This window comes from Ictalurus furcatus, chromosome 16 (assembly GCF_023375685.1).
Source record: "Ictalurus furcatus strain D&B chromosome 16, Billie_1.0, whole genome shotgun sequence".
In the NCBI taxonomy this organism is placed as follows: domain Eukaryota; kingdom Metazoa; phylum Chordata; class Actinopteri; order Siluriformes; family Ictaluridae; genus Ictalurus; species Ictalurus furcatus.
The window spans coordinates 24,040,265-24,062,942 of record NC_071270.1 but is presented as its reverse complement, the minus strand read 5'-3'; the positions used below and the strand labels follow the sequence as shown (position 1 = coordinate 24,062,942).

Below are 22,678 nucleotides of genomic sequence, written 5' to 3'. Positions count from 1 at the left end.
AGATATATATAGATAGTAAAGCAAATGTGAACATGTCGTAGCATAAACATTAAATGTCTTTTTTTATTTCATGGGACGTCTTATAACATGATCTTTGTATACGAAATCGGACTTCCTATAATATCAAATGTCATATATCAAACGCCCTTGTCGTTTATTAGGTATTCCCGGAGATGCAGAATGATATGATGTAGATACAGGAGGTACTGCTTCGTTTTCTGTTCTCTCAGTTCTTACTCCTGACTGTTCCTTGAAAAATGGCTACCTCTGATAACATGACCGGAGAGAGTATGATCATCCAACGCATCCCTCTGGTTCATGGTAAGTCTGTGGGTTGTCACGTTTATACCCCGGGACCGAAACCGAGACGGCCGTGCTCTTTGAATCTGACTCACAGTATCTCGCTGCCTGAAAGGGAAAACCTCCCAAGCGATGCGCTGAACGGCGACTTCCAGGGTCGCACTAGCAAGTCGAGCGCCAACGAAAGGGCAGGAATCTCAGATCCGGGTTCTGGAGACGCAAGAGGATACAACTCTACAATTCTGCGCTGTCGTAACTTGTTTGTTCTTGAATCAGAGGTTAATGGGGCTGAGGAGAATTGTGATACATATGCAAACAACATGCATAAGTACTGTAAAGAGTACTCATTTTGCCAAGATGGAAATTCAAACGGGACCAAGGATAAGACCGTGAGATACGCCACAAATCCTTGGTCGCTTTGTGGCAGCCAGTGCACTGAGAGTACCACTGCATGCAACCATAATATTAAAATTGTGGAGCGTTTCTGGACAGTCAGAGATGACAAACAAGTCCTATCAGACTCAGGGCTGCAACTTCGCAGGGACAATGAAGACACCCCGATATTAATGGACTGTGAGGAGCAAGACTGGGCTGATAAAAAGGACTGTGAGGGATATGTTCAAAAGAAGGGAACTTTTGAGGAACATGACTGTTATCACTATGTTCCTAACATAGCCAATGCCTTGTCAGATTGTGAGGCTTGGAATCAAAACCAGACCGATTATATCAGTGATTCTTCTTGCAACAGCTCTGATGGGGTGCTAGTAAATTTCAGTGCCATCTATAACAAAACCAATAATGCGGTCCCTGCTACACCATATGACCTGGATAGTCCTGCCAAGCAGTCCCAAGGATCAGGATCCATGCACCAGGATGATGACTTCAAGCTGATTCCGTGCTGGTCTCCTTGTGGGGTTGATCCAAACTGTAACATCTACCAGTCCGACTGTAATGGTTTGTCATCTCAGGAAATTTCTGATCTCACTCCCTGTCAAGGTCAGTTGACTACATACACCAACAATTATTACAAGCTGGTGAACTGTGACCTCTCGACTCAGTCTGCCGCTAGTCCGGCGTGGTCGTCTTTGACAAGTTGGTCCGAAGTTCATAGCCACGGAAGCATGACGCCACCTACTGAATACTTTCTCTTCGGAAAACCAGAGACGGAAGACGTCGAGGTGGTCGAAGTCGACCAAAGGGACCTCCAGGTATTGTAGTCATAATACTGTGGTGGATCTTGTTTTTCAATAATTTTACTTTGCTTCAATTTGCCCCAGTTTGTGTATATATTCTTCTTTCCCAGGTTGATGAGGACGCAGAACTGAAGAGAAGCAAAATAACCAGAAAGATTTCAAAGGGAATAAATGAAAGAAAGACTCACAGCAAGACACATCATGACGAGTGCAAAGATCCAGAACCCAATAGCTATGAACACACCAGTGCTACACGAGTATCTCAGAGCTGGAATAACAAACCATGTTGTTCCTTACCAAAGCAGGAAGGCCTGCGCCATGTGCTGAGCTGTCCAGGACAGATAAGTGTATCCTCACATGTGCTGAGGCAGCATAAAACCTCATTTGCAGAGCTTGCCCGCTACAAGAAGAGTGAGAGAAGTCCATCAATGGTGAAGAACAGCAAGGAAGATCCTACTTGCTCCTGGTTCTCCCAGAACATTTCACCTGTTCAAAGGAAAGCTCCATCTGGACAAAATGTAACCTTAATCACAAGCAAGACTGAGAAGGAATCTGGAAGATCGGGGAGCTCTGAAACTGCTGGCATACCACCAATGGGTAAGCAAACCAAAGGTGTTATTTAATATTAGGTCAAGTATTTCATTTATTTTTTTTCTTTTTGAATGGTGGTGCATTGCCACCTCACAGCTCCAGGGGTTGATACTGTGCTCTGGTTACAGTCTGTATGGAGTTTCTGTGTGCCATGTTCTCCTTGTGTCCATGTGGGTTTCCTTTGAGTTCTCCAGTTTCCTCCAACCTCCCAAAAACATACCAGTAGGTAGATTGGCCACATTAAATTGTCCTTAGTGTGAACGTGTGTGTGCATGTTACCCTGTGATGTACTGGAATCCCATCCAGGTTGTGCTATCACCTTGCACCCTGGATAGGCTCATGAGATCCCAACCATGATAAAGAACATCCTGAAGATGAATAAATGAATGAATAGTCTATTAATTGGTCTTTTTGGATGTATATTGATATTGTATATTGATTGATGGAAGACTTCTCCAAAACAGTAAAGTGGCTTACAACAAATAAGGATTAATAAACATTAGTATCTTTCATTCATTTTTAGAAACGATAACAGAGAATATAATATACCCTTCTTGTGTCTTTGCTTACACAGGAGTTCCTGAATCATGCCAGGAAGTGGCGCACGACACTAAACCACAGAGACCTACCTCTCTACCCATCCAGCCCTTTGTCCTTCAACCACCATCAGGAAAGCAATCCAGCAAAGCCCTGGGCTCACTGATAAACCATTACGTGAGTAACAAACACGGTGCATCTAAAAGCACTGACCAGCCCAGCTGCTTAGCACTCTCACCTTTGGACTATTCTTCCATTCATCTGGAGGTAGCCTCATGCGCTGATACCTGCTCCACCTGTACCCCAACCCCAATAGAGCCTCACATTCGGCCCCATTGGGCTCCACCCAGCCCACTGTTCTTCCAGGCTCACCCAGACCTTAACTACAGAAGTACAAAGACTGTAGAACCCACTCTGCCTGATAAGAGCCTAGGAGCAAATCATACTTGCTTAGATCAAACCTGTCCAACTCTTAAACCGTGTGTGACTGGCCAAGAAAAGACCTCTCTTAAATCTTTTCCCAATAGACATTTACAGAACTTTCTTCTTGAGCAAGCTGGCTCACATCAGACATCTCCAAAATGTCTAGCACCAGAACCAAGAACACAAGCAGAGCATGTTTTTCCTCGTTCTAGCTTGTCTCCAGCCATTACCTCAGTGACATCTCTGACCTCTGACACCTCCCTTATACTTCCTGGTGCTGGAAGAAGCAACTCGGATGCTGTTCATCAAGCCAACACTAACGAGGAGCTCGACACGGCTGTTTTTCACATCTTTGGAGCAACAAAGCCACCCTGTATGATTTTTATTAGCATTTTTATAAGATGCTGAATACAGCGACCCTGCTAATGGTAATTTCAGGTATCCTGCTATCCATGTACAGGCTTCTTGGTGAAAGAACAACATCAGCATGGTGACTCATCCTCTCTGGCTGATAGACCGCCTGAAGAGTTCTGCTCATCACCAGATGCCTGCACTAAATTTCTTCCTATTGATCTGCTGCAGAGGAAAGGTGAGATGAGGAAACATTTCTATCCTGTTAGCTGTGATCTCTTCCAGGCTGACAATACCCGCACCCATAAGGCTCACGGAATGGTGAACAATAGAATATTAGGATCATATCATGGTTTAAAGAACAAACATTTTATTTGACATCTGATCTATCCGATTATTATTTACAAGTTTATACAAATCTCATAAATGTTTGATGTTTGAGGTTTTCAATTGCTGTAGCAATTCCTTTATCATGCATTCATTCATCTTCAGTAACTGCTTTACCCTAGTCTGACTCGCGGTCAATCCCGAGTCGAGCCTGGGAACACTGGACACGAGGCAGGGAATGCACCTCGGATGGTACACTGGTCCACCATACCGCAAGATTCAGACATTTTTTCATACCTATAGGCATCTCAGCATAGTCAGTCCACCTGCTGGCATGTTTTTGGGACGTGGGAGGAATCAGCGAGAGCACGCAAGATGTTTTTTACTCCACTACACTGACAGTAACCCAAGTTCAGGACAAAACCAAGGACCCTGGAGCTTTGATTTCAATAATGGATAACTAAAAATTGTAATTGTTGGAAAATTCCGGTGGTATAGGAGGAATAAAACACTTTAGGAAGTGCTGTTATAGGTAAATAACTTCTCAGTTTCAAGGTGGTAAGAGTAACTCTACTGAGCATCAGGTCACATGACAACACTATATCAGTGATTATGTTCCTATAACAGCACACTCTTAAGTGTTTTATTTCTTGCATATTGATAGTCACTGAATACTGACCATAATCCTATCATTCCATTCAGCTTGCCATCTTTAATCAAGTGTTTAATTGCATTGCACCTGAATGATTCTTGTGTAATACGTCTATTATTTGTGCTATGCTGATGCACCATATTGATGCAGTATTTTTTGTCTGACAGAGAGACAGACTCGAATTTCTCTGCAGTCTCTGGTCTCTGCTTCCTTGTAGGTGCTTGTGACCTACTTTTTAACTCGCCCTGTCTTGGACTGACTAATGCACCACGTACTATATGAGTGTATGAGTGTGTGAGTGTGTGCACTATTTCTTTTCCCCCTAAAGTAGCTGTTCAGCTTCCTTGATGTTCTTTAATGTATTTAGCCTCTTAAAGGTATTCATTTGATTTTTTAAGATTGTTTACATTTAGTAAATATACAGTATATAAATTATAATCTCCGATATACAATATATATATATATATATATATATATATATATATATATATATATATATATATATATATATATATATATATACTGTATGTCACAAATTCCACGGTGGTTCCCATCTCAGGGAGTGCTTTGTCTTTGTTTATGTTCTACTCCTGTCTCCACCCGCGTCCTGCCATTGGTTTACTATCAGATTGTGTTCGCCTGTTCTGTGTTAACTCATTGATTAGTTTGTCTGTTCTAAACTGTGATGCTGTTTCTTCCTTTCATTGTGAGGTCTTAACGTACCATTTGTCTGTTAAGTCTGAGTCTTAGTTTCCTATTCTTGGTTTCTTGTTGTTTACTTGCTGTTTTCGGGTCCTCACCTGTTCTTCCTCGTTTTGTGATTATGGGATCATTCTATTTTCTTACCATCTGAGCGTGAGCCCTAAAAAAAGAACATACAAGCATGTATTATTAAGGATAATTTTTTTTTTCATATTTTTCTAGAACTGCTGTATTTGTCAAAAATAAAAAAAGAAAGAAAGTGGTCAAAATTTCCTAAGTAAATATTTATCAATTCTCTCGCTGTCTCGCTTTCTGATTTGCTTCGTTTAGACATGCTGAAATCGCTGAGCGTAGCAGTGGATTTGATCACAGCCCACTTCAGCTCCTGCACGGACCCTGACGAGAAGGTAGTATCACGAGAACCGTGACTAAACACAGCAAAGTCTCTGTTTTCTAAAAGGCAAAACCTCACCCATGAATTTAACATGAAACACGTTACAGCAATACAAAAACGTATCCCGCCGAGATCCAATTAGCGCTGCTCTATCTTGAGCCGAGGTGCCGTTCCGGTCTGGCGGTTAATTAAACATGCCCATGATAACAATTCTGTGTGAGTTTATATAATAGACCGTGCTGTAATCTGATCACAGTTTAGACTGGGGAACAGCTCACTGTGTCCCAGAATCAGTCAACTGGTCCTAGATCAGCTTTGCCCTGCTTTCCGGAACATTCTCCAGGACGGGCTGAGACCCTTCAAGCTGGATTTGATTGTTGGACGACGTAGTAATAAGCCATGGAGCGTGGTGGAGGCATCGACGCAGCCAGGTTTGGGAATGCTAGTCAATCTTAAAGCTGTCTTGTACGTAGTTATTTTGTGGAAATCACCTTCTCCTTGGATATTAAATATGCTCCATAGAAAGTTCTTTTGTTGTTTTTATTGAGCAAAAGACCGTATTCACATTAGTGATTAATTAAAATGGAAGACAGAAATGTCTCAAAGTGGCAAGGAGCGATGACGGGGGCCAAGCATTGAAGGTGATTTATGGAGTTAAAGAGCATCACACACCATGTGCTTGTGTTTATTGCATTTGTATTTATTTATAAATGTACTCTTTTTTTTTTTTTTCAGGCCCATCCACCCGAATGCTGCACAGTCTGGTCTCAGTTGTTAAGAAGTGCTCAAAGTTGACCAATCACAGTATGAGGCTTAATGCCTTCTTCTTAGGTCTACTGAAGTGAGTCTTACTACAAAACATACGTTTAACTTTTAGTATCAATGAAATAACTTGCTCTGTAGTAATAATAATATTGTTTCACAGCTTGTCTGCTTTGGAGTCTTGGTTTTGGCACTTGCGCACCTGTGTAGGTAAGAGCGTAATGCTCTGTTTACAACTCATCGCTGGATGTTCCAGTGACCCAGGTTTTAAGATTATATAGTTACTGAACATATAAAAAATAAAGAAAAATTAAGAAAACTGTAATAAAGAAATGTATTGAAAGCAATGTACATCCTTGTGCTATCTTAGTTTCCTGGTGTTCTGTATTGCACCTTGTTACATACAAGACTCGTATATATTAAACATTGAACTTTTGAATTTTATTTTCCAAAAGACTGAGCCAAACACAATGTTTCTTGTTCTAAAAATCTTATTTAGTGTACGTTTACTTTTAAAGAAGCCGTTTGTAATGATTAGGGCCTTCTGATGCCTGCGAAGTGAACTGAAAATCGCAATGCAAACATTGACAAGCTTTCCTCTTACCCCAAATGACCCTCAGTGCTTATTTAAAACTACACATTAAACACTGTTCCAGCTGTGGGCGGAGCTAATTTCAGGGCCATAAATTTGTCAAACAAAAGATTAGTATAAATTAACTCGCCAGATCTGTTGCATGTCAGTATTGCAAATCACAATTTGTCTCGGGTATCTTTGAAACTATTGAATCATTATTTGTTTAGAGGCACTTTACAACTGTAAACATTACAAACTGCACCTTTAAAATGTGTCATTTTGACCTGAATGTACCTTATCATTTTCCCCTCACAGATGTGATTGCAGAGTACTACCACCCCTGGGCATTCCTGGCCTTGTCCCAGGATCCAGCGTGTAAATCTCTGTTTCAGGAGCTCCTCCTCCTGCTCCAGCCACTGTCCGAGTTGCCTTTTGACCTTCACTTGCTTTCCGAGTCAAGGCTCCAGAGGAGACAGGAGCAGACCCAGCCATCCGTCCAACAGTCAAGGTTTCTTGCCCTGTCTGGCTGCTCATTTCTAAAGACACCTAACAGGCAGAACAGTGAAGGACAACCTGAAAGATCTAAATTGAAGGAGAAAAGAGAACCATGCGCTCCATCCCAGACGGAAATCCGTACACCGTGTAGCACTAACATACACAAGATCCTCCAAGACTGTGCAGTTACGGTTTCTAAACATTCCACCCGAGAACCGGAGCAGAAATCAGTCTGCTCAAAAAAGAGGCATGCTGGATGGTGGCTCAACCAGACACCCATCCCTGAACGTCTGATGGAAGCAGATTGCGCTTATCCCATGCCTCATGTACAAAATAATGAGGCATTGGTGGGAAATGAGGACAGAAGAAGGGAAGAGTTCTCAATAAGGACTGATGAGGTGAAACCACCAAAAGAGCTGCGCTGGGCCCGATTATTTGGTTCTGGGATCGGCAGTCCAGTGCCAGTGGAAAAAGCACAACGCAGCATCAAGCAAAACCAGAGAATCAGGTCAGTACCATGAGCATCTTAGCTTCAGTCATAAACATGCATGACTTTAAGTAATCGAAACCTTCCACGCTAGTTTGAACTCAAACTCATAAGGTCTACACAGCTGAGCTCTCATCACACCATTGTGTTCACCAACAACTATTACATATCCAGAGCATTTTTTTTTTTTTTTTGGCAGGCCACCTTCAGAATGGCTCCAGCTTGGAGCATCAAAGATGGACCAGCTGGCTCAGTCTGTGTGGAGCAACGAGACGAGCAGAACCTTATGTCGACTGCAACAGCGACCCAAACTCATGCAGTGAGAACACTGATTAAAGCGACATGGACAAGAAGTGTGAAGAGAAGCACAATCACCTAGAAGCACAATGAACCCGAAGTGGTATTTTACTGATGTTTGGTGTAATGTAGTCTACAAAAAAAGCACAGCAGAATCTTCTGTCAGGATTAAAACATATCTGTTATGTAGTCAGCTTTTTCATCATCCCCTGCCTGTTAATACCAAACATTTCCAAAACGTTTCTACATTGGCGCTAGATACACAATGTTTAACTTATCTTAAATCTTACATGAGTATTCCAGAGCGAGGTTTTCAGACTTGTACCGTATAGTCTAAGTCTCACTTTGTGGATAGTAAACGTCGCTGCACAGCTAGCGCATATTTAACATATAAAAACATCTATGACTTTTAAACATGTACAATATTTTTTTTTTTAGATTTAACCAAAGTAGAGTTAATGAATTGACATAAAATATATTAAAGATTACTAAATAGCAGGGGTGGAAAATACTTGAGGAATTGTACATTGTTACCGTAAGTACTGGGGTTTTTTTTTCTTGTTGCAGATCTCATACGTAACGAGATTTTCCTTTTTGTTCAATTCTTACCTATTTCTTTTCCCTCCTAATTTATTTATTTAATTATTATCTTCATAAGATGGTGTCTTTGTCTAGAGGTACTGGGTGAGATTTGCCTCCCGAGTAAATTTGAAATATCAGTCTTTAATATTTGCCATCAAACCTAAGATGTACTGTATGTTGAGTTGGCTGTAAATTTAGCTAGTTCAATTAGCTAGCTAGTTATGGTTTATGGTTTGTACATTATTTTTTTGTTAAATGATTCTAGCTGGTTAAGTTTCATATATTAGCTTGTTACTGAAGATTAGCTAGTCAGTTATGTTTTGTAGATTAGCTCGTTCAATTAGCTAGTTGTTTTCGTTGTTGATAATGTGTCTTAGCATTCATTCCACACACACACACACAAAAAAAACGGGTTACCAAGAAGCCAAATTCCAGGTTTGTCTGAGTTAGCAGAATATTTTTTATTTTCCTTAAGTCACATGTGAGTAAACTGATCTCTCATTGGTCAGAGTGCGCCTGTTTATGATCCAGGGTTCTGCTCATAGCGGTCATCCATCGTGATGGATAGACAGCAGCTCTGTGAGCTTATTGTGGCTTTCATGCCGTGTAGTTATTATAATTTAGTTATTAAGTGTAGTTGCCGTGTTTAATCTCATTTATATGCTCCACGGAGCGATTAAAGCCCATCTCCTTGAGACGCTCGCTAAACACCTTGTAAACATGGGTGTTTTTATGTGTTTTTGAAAGTTGTTCAGAAATATGTCCGTCAGACCAAATTTCAATGAGGCATTTTAACTCGTATTTGGTCCAAGTTAAACTGCGATTCATGTTCATGCAAGTGTAACAATGTAGTTCCCATCATGCATTGCTATACAGGTTGGTTCACTGGTCCGTCGGTCCGGATTGCTTTCTCACTACAAGCGAACTGCTCCAGAGTTCGTTTGCGATCATGCCGAGACCACCTCAGGTTTGGGTGCGGATCCGAGCATGGTCGCCGTGTTCGTACGGTATACGTCTAAACAAACCGAACCAAGGAAGAAAACGCATGGAGTTCCGAAAACAAGCGCTCCAAACGAGCCAGGTTTTAAAAGACGCCCTTAGATTTCTTGACGGATTTGAGATAAATGGTGCACTCGTGAAAATTTCACACCATTGTATAAAGAACCATTTCATTGGCCAGCAATGAACTTAAAATTAAATGCAGCTCTTTAAGAGCATCTGCCTCTAGTGGACAAAAAAAAATCAAACTACATGTTTAAAGGAATAAAAACTGATCTCTATCCATGTGTAGTGTATCTGTAATTAGAAAAAAAATAAACATTTCCACAAATTTCCCTGTACAGAGAATAGATCAGAAAAGCCTTTTACTCTAAACTCATTTCTGTTCAAACAGTTCTCCGTGTTTGTAAATTAATCTCTAAATCTCTGTAGTTAGTTCTTTAAAAAAAAAAAAAAAAACCCAGAGTGATAGCACAGCATAAGCAAGTCACCCAGTCACGCTTTCTAGGGTTTTCCTAGATAGTTACTATGGTATTCCATGTTGTTGCTATGTGGTTGGTAAACTGTTGCTACGGTATTGGTAGGTGGTTCCTAGGATGGTTCCTATGCAATCTCAGGTTGTTGCTATGGTATTCCCAGTGGTTGCTTGGGTGTCCCTAGGTGGTTGTATTGGTATTCCAAGAGATTGCCAAAAGAATTACGTCATTTTTGACTGTGCATTCGCTGTACACGTGAGGGGAAAAAACATGGACACCTTTACTTTGACGCCACATGCTGAACTCTGTGTTGAAAAGAACTTCCAGAGTTTCCAAATAGGACTTCCTAGATGAGCGAGGCTTTAATTTGGTCAGAGGTCAGAGTACACAGCATAAGCTGTCGCTATTTATGCTACGTTGTTGCTAAGTGGTTGCTATGTACTGCAATCGCAGCTGGTTGCTAAAGTTGTCCCGGTTGTCCCAGTGTTCTCCAGCATGCCAATAATACAAACTAATGCATATGCATCTATATTAGATAGCTATATAGATATTTTCCTGTGAAGCATTTAATCCATATTTAGTTTATATTGATTCTTTTTTTTTTTTTTTTTCTATAATACATGCAGAGTGAAATGTAAAGGTATCAATTTTGCAGGTTCAGTATTTGAAGATAAGGCTGTAGTTTTCCTATGAGTGACGTTGCTCTATGCAGATGTGCGACCTCTGACCTCCGAGCATGACACGATAGGGGAGACCGTTCTTTCCTACGTCTTTTGATGCATTCAAATGTTATAACAAATGAAATAATGACGTCTCAGGCACACATTTTCTATTTTATTATATCTTATTTCAGTACAGTGTTAAAGACAGGGGGTGAGACAATTTTCCCCGCTCTCCCCATCATTCGTCTATGGAACCCTGTCAGAAGAAACGATATATATAGTGTACAGGTACATTTTGCTTCCCAAGGTACAAGCAGTGGTCCTTAGTGGTCCTTGCAATTATAATTACCGTAATGATTTTTAAAGTTCCTAGTGTTTATACTCTGAAAGAACCTGTTTAGTAGCATTTTTGTTTGAGGTAAAGTGGGTGATATATATATATATATATATATATATGACGATATGTTTACACTATGATAAGCTTTTCTGAGTGTATTAAAGGTGTCATCAGTAATGACCAAATGTAAAGGAAATTACTTGGCACTTTATATTTATTATCAAAAGTGAAAAGTCTAGTTGGCCAACTGTTTCATAACAATAGAGATTTTAACCGGTGTATGTAATGTATGTGTACTATTTATGAAAGGAGTCTCCAGTGTCAGTGCTTTGTCAAGCTGTAAGTTTTACCACATGGGAAAAGTCTTCACGACAGCATAGTTTGCACTTTGCAGGTTCTTGGTAACGTGACAAGGTGCGTTTTTGTTTTTGTCTTATTAACTTCAAGAGAGCCTGGTGAGGAAACGACTGCTTATAGCTGCTCTAATGAACTCGTTTCGTGGATATTCCACAACGCTCTATGTAACTAAAGCGGATAAAAATGATGACATTATTCATGAATGGATTAAAAACGGTCATTGTTGGCGAATTTCTGTTGTATAAGGGAAATACAACATTTCAGGAGGTGCTGTTTTGTTCCTTCCATATGATTTCCCCCTTTCGTTTTTCTTCCTGATGCGCAATATGTTCGAATAGTGACAATGTTAAAGCAAGAATCATTAACCTTAGATATTCACAGGAACTAAATATCATAACGAAATATCATCACATCTTGATTGCTTCATTTCAAATCCATTGTGGTGGTGTACAGAGGCGAAAAGACGAATGAAAATGGTCTCACTGTCCAAATACTTATGGACCTGACTGTATATATAGTACAAGTGATTATTTTGAGTGCCTCCTCTCTGACTGACTGACTGTGGGTTTTCCTGATCAGATCTGTGTGACAATAAAGCACATTATGTCTAAGCAAATCAGCAGTTTTGTGAGGGTTTTTTTTTGTTAACCTAAATTTCTTACCAGAAATACTAAAAAAAAAAATGCTATTTAAAAAAGATCACATATTAATTGTCAATTTATGTCAGAATTAACCATTATTAGGATTTTTCAGCATCCTAGAATTACAGATATCATCATAATACTATAATTAGGATATCTAATTGCCGTGTGAACGTAGCATAACTGTTGGAATAGTTCCATGCGCAAAAAAAAAATAACAACAAATAAACCTCCATAAACTCTCTCCATGTTCCATTTTCCTTTAATCCCGCTTATATTTGTGATTCTTGTGATATTTTTCCTGAGTGCCAGTGATCGTACTAGCTGCTGGGGTCCATCTAAAGCTCCATGATTCATTCCTCGATGTCGATCTTCCTGCGTGTGCCGCTCAGCTCTAGCGAGTTGCTGGTGAGCTGCCCGAACGTCTGTCCGTATCGAAATTTGTATCCTGTTGGCATGGCGACATGTCAGCTCAGCTGAATATAACTGACCATTCACAAGAAGTGAAAATCAGCTTTACAGCAGCTTCGGTACAGAAATATCACAACCATTTCACGTTCTTTGTCGTTTAACCTTTTGATCTTTTGTTCAAAAAATCACAAAAATACTCTCATGGATATCAAACGATTGCACATACAACCAGAGTAGTTTTGTGAATTCTTTCAACAAAAGAGCAAAAGGTTAAAGGATAAAGACAAAATTTTCACAGCCTTCTTTGCTCATGTTTACCAAGGGTGCCAATATTTAGTGGAGGGCATTTTGAAGGTGCATTTGGTCATGACCTCGAGTAAATACGTGACGTCAAGGGAATGATACATGATGAAAAAAGAATGATTCATTTCAGAAATTTATATCTGAATAAAATGAAACCAGATGCACTACATGTGAAAAGAAATAAATACATTACGTGAGAAAAGAAAATGAAAAGGTGAAAATACGTATCAATCCGGCGAAAACTGCACGTGGAAATAAATAAATGAATCGGATGAAGAATCACGTGAGATTAAATGAATCATGTGTCAAAAAATGAATCGCGAGTGAAAAATGAATCATGCGTAAAAATCACTGAAAATGAATTATATTTAAAAAATACATTGTGTAAGAATCGTGCGAATAAATGTATAAAAATCACTGAAAATAAATGATATAAAAATACACTGTGTAAAAATCGTGCAAATAAATGAATCATGTGTAAAAAGAAAACGAATCATGCAAAAAGAATCGTGAAAATAAGGGAATCATTTGAAAAAAATCAAATTAAAAAAGTCTGTAGTCTGTATATGTGAAAAACTTCAAACACACTGTGTCTAAAACCACGTCATTATGTTATTATTCACATCTGAAGTTCATACGATTTTTCTGTAAAGGTTCAAATTAAAACTGATTAATGTTTGATAAACATTTTGAATAATAATATTCGCGACAGTGCGTTGTCCCTGCATATTTCTGAGTAAAAAGCAGTCAGTACCTGGCACGTGTCCGGTGTAGCGGGGCAGCAGACCTTGCTGTGTGGGGTAGATGCTGGGCAATGAGACCAGATTGTCAGCGCTTTCTGTCGTCAGGCCGTGCGCACTGTGACTCGCCTTCATCTGCTTGCCAAGCTGGATCAGCGCCTTGTTGGTGGTTTTGGGATAGCTGGAACCTATCAGGAACCTGGCTTTGGGGACGTAGCCAGTAAAACCTGCAAACACACCGCGGTATAATAATATCATCGATTCGTTAAAGGTCAAAGGTTACAGTCAATACCTCAGTAAGTACCATTTAGAAAATACTGTATACATTCAAATATTTTACAATATTTCTCAAGCAACGTATTTGTCTTTAATTTGTTTATTCATTTTCATATGGTTCAATTACATGTGATTCATTTACATGTGATTCATTCACATATGATTCATTTACATGTGATTCATTTTCATGAGATTCATATTCATGAGATTCATATTCAAGTGATACATTTTCATGAGATTCATTTACGTATGATTCATTTACATGTGATTCATTTTCATGAGATTCATATTCATGAGATTCATATTCAAGTGATACATTTTCATGAGATTCATTTACGTATGATTCATTTACATGTGATTCATTTACATGTAATTCATTTACGTATGATTCATTTACATGTGATTCATTTTCATGAGATTCATATTCATGAGATTCATATTCAAGTGATACATTTTCATGTGATTCATTTACGTATGATTCATTTACATCTGATTCATTTACATCTGATTCATTTTCATGAGATTCATTTTCATGTGATTCATATTCAAGTGATACATTTCCATGTGATTCATTTATGTATGATTCATTTTCATGTGATTCATTTACTAATTTGCTTCTCTTTAAATCCAGTTTTAGACTGTGATATTACAAAGGTCTTTCCAGATTATTACTTGCTACACTGTATGAGATAACCCCAGTAAAATTGCCTGAATTCTATAATATAATTTGTTCACCATGTTAGGTTTAAATCCTCTAAAAACAGATTCGCAATTAAATAACATTACATCCTTCAAAGCATTGGCATGTTCTGCTTACTCTCACAATCCTCCAAACTCCCACACACCCAAAGTCTCCATAAACAAATGAGACAGCAGTGTATCCTACAAAAACCGAACGTTGTCCACAATGTGAAAACAACTCGGAGAGTAAGCTGGACTAACCAACAAAATTACCAAGTCTGTCGTCAAGTCAAGCAATGTATTGAACGTAATAGAATTAATAATTAATATGAATAAACGATCGACTTTCCATGAATACATCATCTCTAACGTTACCAGTCACGTGACGCGATGTTATGATGCGCAAATGTAGTAGTATTCACAGGATATTCAGAAAAGTGTTAACGTCGGAGGGTCGTGGGTTCGAAGCTAAACGATGCCAAGAAGTAAAATGGGTTGTGCTTTCTGGGTGGGAGGGGCATACTGTCTCGCTTGTCAATCACAGGAGCACTAGCCAATCGTGGGCAGCTCTGAAGTCATGTATGGAAGAGGGAAGCACTACAAAGCACTCCAAATTCATAAAATTTTTCTTCATTCATGACTCATTCAGAATGACTCGTATATATAGTTGTTATAACGTAAATGTAATGTTTCATTCATATTACCCAGTGCATAATTATAAACCACTGAACGTATTTAAGAAAAAAAAAGTATTTGGTTATAAAATTAACAGAACATACAGTATGCATGAACCAGGATTTAAAACATTGTTGCTCAGTTAAAAAGAATTATAAGCACAGTTATGAATGCAAGCTCTATAGAAAGTACATCCCCCATTTAACTTCTGATAACTGGAATAAAATAAAACGGGTATTGGTATTTTATTCTGACCCGGTGTTGTACAGTATAATATCTGTGCAGTGATAAGGTCTTTCTGAGATTAAGGGTCACTGGGTTCAGTGTACCTCATAAGCTGTGTAACTGTGCATTGTGTAGTGGTTATGTTTGGAGATTCGTCTGGGTATCTCGCCTGAAATGAAGTACTTGTGTGGGTTGTCGTCTTCCATTGAATATGGAGAGCCGAGGGGCTTCCAGCAGTCCATGGATTTATAGGAAAACGGTTCTTTAGAGATAACCACCAAAGGAGTGTTCAGTGCCCGTCGCTAAAGTGGAAAAACAAATAAAGAACTGTTAGCTTCGTTCAAAGTTGATTAGCCGGAATACGTTTGTCTGCTGTAATTGTGTACTGAAACTGCAAGACTCACAAAACAACAAAACTTAATTATATATAATTATAAGGATTCAGTAGTCGTAGTACTAATACCAGCAGTAGTAGTAGTATAAATACCATCACTGGAAGTAGTATTAGTAGCAGTAGTAGTATTAGTAGCAGTAGGAGTATTAGTAGCAGTAGGAGTATTAGTAGCAGTAGGAGTATTAGTAGTACTAATACCAGCACACGCAGTAGTAGAAATACTATCCCTGTTACTACTACTACTAGTAGTAGTACAATTCCACAAATTGTAGACGCAGTTTTTCGCAGATTGGTGAACCTCTGCCTCTCTAAGATACTCTTATTATACCCAATCATCTTGCTATCCTGTTGCCAATTAACTTCCAGTTGTTTTCTTTTTACTAACCCGTTCCAACTTTTTTGAGCCATGTTGTGGCCATCAAATTCAAAATTACCTTATTTTTTCCTTAAAATAGTATATTTACTCAGCTTAAACATTTGTGAGTGTGTATCCAAGCGTGTATCCGAGCGTGTATCTGAGCGTGTATCCGAGCGTGTATCAGAGCGTGTATCCGAGCGTGTATCTCCAGAGTGGAAGCTGTGTGGAAGCCTCACAGTGTCCTGATTACAGACTGCACTACAGTGACTCGCTCTGATACTCGATCTCTGCTGCATTCATAATGAAACACGAGCGACTCGACCCTGGGTAGAGCTGAAGGGCGAACGAGAGGTGACAAAGGTTACAACTCTGTGTGTGCGTGCGTGTGTGTGTGTGTGTGTGTCTTACCTTGATGTCTGGAAATTCTGCAGGTAGCCCGTCAGCTGTAGCTGGCCGAATTCTCCTTTTCTGATCCGAATCAAACTCGCTAAGTGCTTCTCGACACGTGTCTGTGTACGACTTTGAGAAATAGTTCTGACTTCTCGGGATGAAACCTTGATGTGAAAAACACAGAGCTTTAGTGCATGTCGCTCAAAGTCCAAAAATAATACCACAGCATCCTCATATGAAGATCTTTCATTGTTATATCCTGTTATAGTGTACAATGACAAGTTCTAAAATGTCAACCCGTTCGGAAAACTTTTACAGTTATAACATGTTATAACCTGTAATGACAAGTTATAAAATACCAATTATAGTATATATTAAAACTGCTATAACCTATGATAAAGTCCATAACCTTGAAACAATCTTTGCCTGTTATAACATGTTATAGCCCACAATGACACGTTTATAAAATGTCAAAGGCTTAACCCTTAGAACCTATAGTATAACTGTCATAACCTATTATAACTACATTAACTGCATTTAATAGAAACATTAAATGGAAATTCTGACTGTTATAACATGTTATAGCCTATAATGACACATTCTGTTAAAACTGTTATATAACCTGTGACCTTTTCTCATCTAGAAAGTTAGGCTTTGAGAGTACATAGAATGTAGTGTAACTGTAGTCATGCTATAACCTCTAATGACATCCTTATAACTGCTGGCCCACAATAACTTTTTAACCTATAAAGCAGTGATCATTTGGACAGCTTTGTTGATATAACTGTTGATAAGTTGTTGATATAACTTTGTTGATATAACTGCGTCTTTCAGAAGTAAAGATGGGCAGAGGTTCACCAATCTGTGAAAAACTGCGTCTACAATGTGTGGAATGATTTCAGAATAATGTTCCTCAATGTTAAATCGCAAAGTCTATGAATATCTTGTCATCTACAGTACATAATATCATCAAAAGATTCGGAGAATCTGGAGAAATCTGTGTATAAGGGACGAGGGTGAAAATCAGTATCGCATGCCCGTGATCTTCGGGCCCTCAGGTGACACTGCATTAAAAACAGGCCTGATTCTGTAATGGAAATCACTGGATGGGTTCAGAAACACCTCCAGAACTCATTGTCTGTGAACACGGTTCTCCGTGCCATCCATAAACGCTGGTTAAAGCTCTATCATGCAAAGAAGAAGCCATATGTGAACATGATCAAGCAACGCCGCCGTCTACTCTGGGCCAAAGCTCATTTAAAATGGACCGAGGCAAAGTGAAAAACTGTTCTGTGGTCAGACGAATCGAAATTTGAAATACTTTTTGGAAGCCATGGACGCCGCTTCATTTAAACTAAAGAGGACTAAAGAGGAGAGGGACCGCCCGGCTTTTTATCAGCACTCAGTTCAAAAGCCTGCGTTTCTGATGGTATGGGGGTGCAGTAGTACCTATGGGACTGGCAGCTTGCACATCTGGAAAGGTACCATTAATGCTGAAAGGTATATACAGGTGTTAGTGCAACATCTGTTTCCATCCAGATTCCATCCCATCTTTACTTCTGAAAGACTCCGCCTCTCTAAGATACTCTTTTTATACCCAGTCATCTTACCGACCTGTTCCCAATTAACCTCCAGCTCTTTCTTTTAAGTAACACTTACAATTCCAGTCTTTTGTTGCTCCCGTTCCAACTTTTTTGACATGTGTTGCGGCCATCGAATTCAAAATGACCTTATTTTTTTCCCTTAAAACGGTACATTCCCTCAGTTTAAACATTTTGATGTGTTTTCTATGTTCTACTGTGAATAACAAATGGGTTTATGAGATTTGCAAATCATCGCGTTCTGTTTTTATTGACATTTCACACAGCGTCCCAACTGTTTTGGAGTTGGAGTTGTAACAGAAAACTATACACCAGTGATATAGACGGCTGTAAGAGTTATAACCTGTGTAGCCCGGTATCATTCTCTGCACCGTCTTGCCGTGTCCTGTCCCTCTCGTCCGGACCTCCTCCCTCGTCCCAGTGTCCCTTTCTGTGGAAGGTGACAGTCCTGAACTCAACACCATTCTCGGAGAGTGTGAAATCTCCGGAGAGGTCAGGAGTTGAGCCGTGAGCGGACTGTACGGCATCCCCATGTGAAATTTCAGCTGTGGACAGTAGCCTGCGTAGCTGCATCATAAACACTTCAGTGTGTTATCATAGCAATGATGAATAAATAAAGTAGAAACGAAGCGTAAACGCCTCTGTCCTGAAGATGTCAGGAAACTTAAAGTTACAGCTTTACCTCCGACTGTTACAAAGCACTGACACTGGAGACTCCTTCCATGAATCAAAATAAACATCTCCTTACAGAATAAAAAACTCGCTCGTATCAGTGATTAATACGTTTTAAATCGACTGACGTGACGCGTCCGCCGTACACGTCCCTGTGAATGAGCTGTTACTATAGGAACGATAACGTATTAGAACGAGCGCATTAATATAAACCTGCATTACTGTCAGGGCCGCTGTTAAAGAAAATGAATCAACACCTTCTGACCAATCAGAATCGAGAATGCAACAGTGGTGTGGTGTAAAACGTTATAATTTCCATTTAATATCCAGTTCTATATAATTACAGTATAGTACAGTCAAGTATACATTATACTATAGTATTACTGTTTATGACTTAATATCTGTCTTCAGGTTTTTTAATCTCACGTTATCTGCCGATCAGCCAAAGCTTTTGATCACCTTACTTCTGAAAATGTTTTGCTTAAACTTTATGCTCATTATCATTTCTCTAAACTGCTGAGAAACTGTTCCGATTTTATTAAAAACAATCTACACTTGATTAAAAAAGGGTGACTTTTCATTTTCTTTCGTTTTTCTTAACAGCGACCTTGAGTGGTAGAAACAGACACATTATTATTATTATTATTATTATTATTATTATTATTATTATTGTTGTTGTTGTTGTTGTTATTGTTATTATTATTGTTGTTGTTGTTGTTAGTAGTAGTAGTAGTATTAATAACAAAAACAACAGTAACAATACTAATATACAATCAATAATAATAAATAATAATGCTTTCCATGTACTACATATAGCACCTTGGATACACACACACACACACACACACACACACAGCGCTGTGTGTGTATCCTTTAGTGTCATAACCCCCAAACATTTTTTAAAAAAGAGGGGTTTTTTGTTTTTGTTTTTGTTTTTTTACAAAAATGTACAAAAACGTTAGGAGGCTATGACACTAAAGGTTCTGCCACCTGCCCCTGTTATAATAATAATAATAATAATAATAATAATAATAATAATAATAATAATAATAATAACCATCATCATCATCATAATCATCATCATCATCATCATCATCATAATAATAATAATAATAATAATAATAATAATTATTATTATTATTATTATTAACAACAACAACACCAACAACAATAACAGTATACAAGCAATAATAATGAATAATAATGCTTTCTGTGTATTGCATATAGCACCTTGGACGGGGACACACACACACACACACACACACACACACACAGCTGTGTGTATTCTTTAGTGTAACAGCCCCCAAACGTATCTGTTTTTACAAACATTTTTTCTTTTCTTTTCATTTACAAAAAAAGTTCGGAAGCTATGACACTAAAGGATCTGCCTCATGCCCCTGTTGTTGTTGTTGTTGTTGTTGTTGTTGTTGTTGTTACTATTATTATTAATAATAATAATGATATGTTGTTATTCCTGTACTCTGATATTTACAGAGTGGCATTTCATTGCAGCTGTGTTGCTCTTTAAACTGGTTGCCACTGGTTACGGTTTAATCACATTCGCTTCAATAACAACCACCAGGGCCAGTTCTGAAGTTCATTCTCTGTCGAATAAAATGAATGATAAGATTTGTCAATCTATCCAATCAACTCTATCCGATCAACTCCATCCTATCATGCATCAGTAAATGTATCATGTTATTCCTGAGGGTTAAGATTTTTCTAGGACAAAAAAAAAGAAAGTTGTACAGTACTTTCGGATTTTGTGCAAAATTCAGAAAGCTCCGTGTAAAGGTGAGGTTGTGCCCTCAGCTCGGTACTGACCCCGGGATGTAGTGCGGGTCAGGGGTCACCAACACCCTGCTGAACTTCGGAGGAAATTTCTCCATCACTGCCTGGTCGTCTCGCGCTCTGTGTGTGTGTGTGTGTGTGCGCGCGCGTGTGTGTGTTTGGATTTAAGCGGTTGCCATAGAAATGGAACGCGCAGGTGTCTTGCGCGGTGACGTCATGACGTCAGGTACAACGCGATCAACGTGCACTTCCTTTCTTCTTAGATGCTGAACAGAGCAGCTCTTTATGTATGTATGTATGTATGTATGTATGTATTTATTTTAAAGGGTCTGTGACTTTTATTTTGAATGTGCATGAATACCTCATGGGAAAATACCACTTACATGAAACCAAATGTTATTTTGTTATTCTGACTCTCTAAAATGTTTATAAAACAAACAAACAAACAAAAAAAACCCGTTTGTTTGCTTTCACCTATTTGATAGAACTGAAAATGACAGAGGATTAAAATATGTCGGAGTTTGTACGTTCTCGCCGGTTCGGGGGTTTCCTCCGGGTACTCCGGTTTCCTCCTCCAGTCCAAAGACTTGGTTTGTAGGCTGATTGGTATCTCTAAATTGTCTGTAGTGTGTGTGTGTGTGTGTGTGTGTGTGAGTGTGTGAGTGTGTGTGTGCGTGTGTGTGTGTGATTGTGCCCCTCGATGGGTTATCACCCCGTCCAAACTGTCTCCCTACTCGTTCCCCGAGTTCCCCGGAACAGGCTCCAATCTCCTGTGATACAGTGTGTAAATTGAATGGATGGATTTATTTATTTAATTATTGCTTAGTAATAGTGGGTTGTTGTTTTTTTTTTGTTCATTGTTTGTCTTTTGTCTTGAAAATGTCCTGTTTTTGTAAAAACAAAAAACAAAAATTGCTCTGTTCTTGTACACAATAGCAACAATAATTATTATGTCTCTTTTTATTTAAAAAAACAAAAAAAACAAAAAAAAAACATGCACTTCTTTTATAAGTGCACTACATGGGGAATAAAATAATGGGACCCGCAAACGTTCAGAAGCTATGGAGCACTTTAAATGTAAAATAAATAAATAAATAAATAAATAAATCCAAAGATCATATTAGTGTAGATTTATTTTTATTATTAATGTATTAATAATCAATATTTTCTGCATTATTTTCTTATTCATTATTAATTTATTCATTATTCATTTATGCGTGTTAAATGAACATAATGGACAAATCAAAATGAAAAAGTTCTGAGTTATGAGAGTTATGTGATCAAATTGAAATGGAAATTGTATACATTATTGGAATATTAAAAATAAGAATTTAAGCACTTATTTTTTACAAAAATGAAAGCCCACATAATTAAATTATACTACTACTGCTACTACCACTAATAATAATAATAATAATAATAATAATAATGATAATGATAATAATAATAATAATAATAATAATAATAATAATAATAACGATAAGATGTTTAACCTTATTGGACATTTTATTAATATATTAATAATACAAAAAAATAAATAAACGAAAGACAAAATTACTGTATAAAGATTTAAAATATATATAACAAATCCTAGCACGAAATGTAGACTGGTATTTGATAGACAGTCTTTTTTGTAAACTTTAGCACCGTCTAGTGGTCGATATCAGAACAACGCCTTGTTTTATTCAGTAACAAGAGCTTCATCTTTTTTATATTTTATTTATTTCCTTCTATTTTGTGTCTGCAGACCTGAACCCAGATATTAAAAGCCTCTCTTTCCATCCATATTCCACTCTGTAATATTATTTATGCCATGGAGTAGCTCCACTCTTTGGCCATTTAATCAGATAAAGAAATCATATAGTCCACTTCTGTTCTTCTGTACAGTGTATTGCCCCCCCCCCCCCACCACATCGATTACTGTAAAGGAACTGCAGGATGTTATTAGAGTGCAGGTTTGATCACAGCACAGCCGTGACACTGACGTAATAGTGTGTGTGTGTTAAACTATCACTTCTATGT

The 22,678-nt window shown here is 38.4% G+C and overlaps 3 protein-coding genes across 5 annotated transcripts; 2 read left to right on the top strand and 1 right to left on the bottom strand.

The window, feature by feature from the left end:
* Positions 1-257: 257 nt before the first annotated feature.
* Positions 258-5,504, top strand: LOC128620074 (AP-4 complex accessory subunit RUSC2-like). The gene is made up of 5 exons (XM_053644725.1): positions 258-1,508; positions 1,604-2,090; positions 2,659-3,417; positions 3,505-3,633; positions 5,407-5,504. Exons 1-5 carry the CDS (start codon positions 258-260, stop codon positions 5,502-5,504), a joined length of 2,724 nt encoding a protein of 907 aa, XP_053500700.1.
* A 2-nt stretch (positions 5,505-5,506) lies between these two features.
* On the top strand, positions 5,507-11,870 carry LOC128620303 (AP-4 complex accessory subunit RUSC2-like). The gene is made up of 3 exons (XM_053645188.1): positions 5,507-6,496; positions 7,122-7,809; positions 7,988-11,870. Exons 1-3 carry the CDS (start codon positions 6,454-6,456, stop codon positions 8,109-8,111), a joined length of 855 nt encoding a protein of 284 aa, XP_053501163.1. The 5' UTR covers positions 5,507-6,453; the 3' UTR covers positions 8,112-11,870.
* Positions 11,871-12,383: 513 nt separating this feature from the next.
* fam166b (family with sequence similarity 166 member B) lies at positions 12,384-20,844 on the bottom strand. Of its 3 annotated transcripts, none has more exons than XM_053645189.1 (6): positions 20,690-20,844; positions 18,537-18,760; positions 16,611-16,756; positions 15,620-15,752; positions 13,608-13,820; positions 12,384-12,587 (listed from the first exon to the last, which is right to left on the bottom strand). In XM_053645189.1, the coding sequence occupies exons 1-6, from the start codon at positions 20,752-20,754 to the stop codon at positions 12,493-12,495; spliced, it is 876 nt and encodes a 291-aa protein (XP_053501164.1). In that variant the 5' UTR covers positions 20,755-20,844; the 3' UTR covers positions 12,384-12,492. The 3 variants fall into 3 exon arrangements, with proteins under 3 accessions (XP_053501164.1, XP_053501165.1, XP_053501166.1); XM_053645190.1 differs by lacking the exon at positions 20,690-20,844 and adding an exon at positions 18,876-19,963; XM_053645191.1 differs by lacking the exons at positions 12,384-12,587; positions 13,608-13,820 and adding an exon at positions 13,966-15,157 and having other exon boundaries at positions 15,555-15,752.
* Positions 20,845-22,678: the final 1,834 nt, after the last annotated feature.

What these genes read in the sequence shown, in the direction of transcription:
- LOC128620303 (XM_053645188.1), top strand. Translation starts at nt 6,454, where the DNA reads ATGCTCTGTTTACAACTCATCGCTGGATGTTCCAGTGACCCAG. An exon ending in TGGATGTTCCAGTGACCCAG is followed by an intron (nt 6,497 to 7,121) that starts GTTTTAAGATTA and finishes TTCCCCTCACAG; the next exon opens with ATGTGATTGCAGAGTACTAC. An exon ending in AAGCAAAACCAGAGAATCAG is followed by an intron (nt 7,810 to 7,987) that starts GTCAGTACCATG and finishes TTTTTTTGGCAG; the next exon opens with GCCACCTTCAGAATGGCTCC.
- fam166b (XM_053645189.1), bottom strand. Translation starts at nt 20,754, where the DNA reads ATGGAGAAATTTCCTCCGAAGTTCAGCAGGGTGTTGGTGACCCCTGAC. An exon ending in GACCCGCACTACATCCCGGG is followed by an intron (nt 18,761 to 20,689) that starts GTCAGTACCGAG and finishes TTTATGATGCAG; the next exon opens with CTACGCAGGCTACTGTCCAC. An exon ending in ACACAAGTACTTCATTTCAG is followed by an intron (nt 13,821 to 15,619) that starts GCGAGATACCCA and finishes GTGTGTTTGCAG; the next exon opens with GTTTTACTGGCTACGTCCCC.
- LOC128620074 (XM_053644725.1), top strand. Translation starts at nt 258, where the DNA reads ATGGCTACCTCTGATAACATGACCGGAGAGAGTATGATCATCCAACGC. An exon ending in TGGAGCAACAAAGCCACCCT is followed by an intron (nt 3,418 to 3,504) that starts GTATGATTTTTA and finishes ATCCATGTACAG; the next exon opens with GCTTCTTGGTGAAAGAACAA. An exon ending in TGATCTGCTGCAGAGGAAAG is followed by an intron (nt 3,634 to 5,406) that starts GTGAGATGAGGA and finishes TGCTTCGTTTAG; the next exon opens with ACATGCTGAAATCGCTGAGC.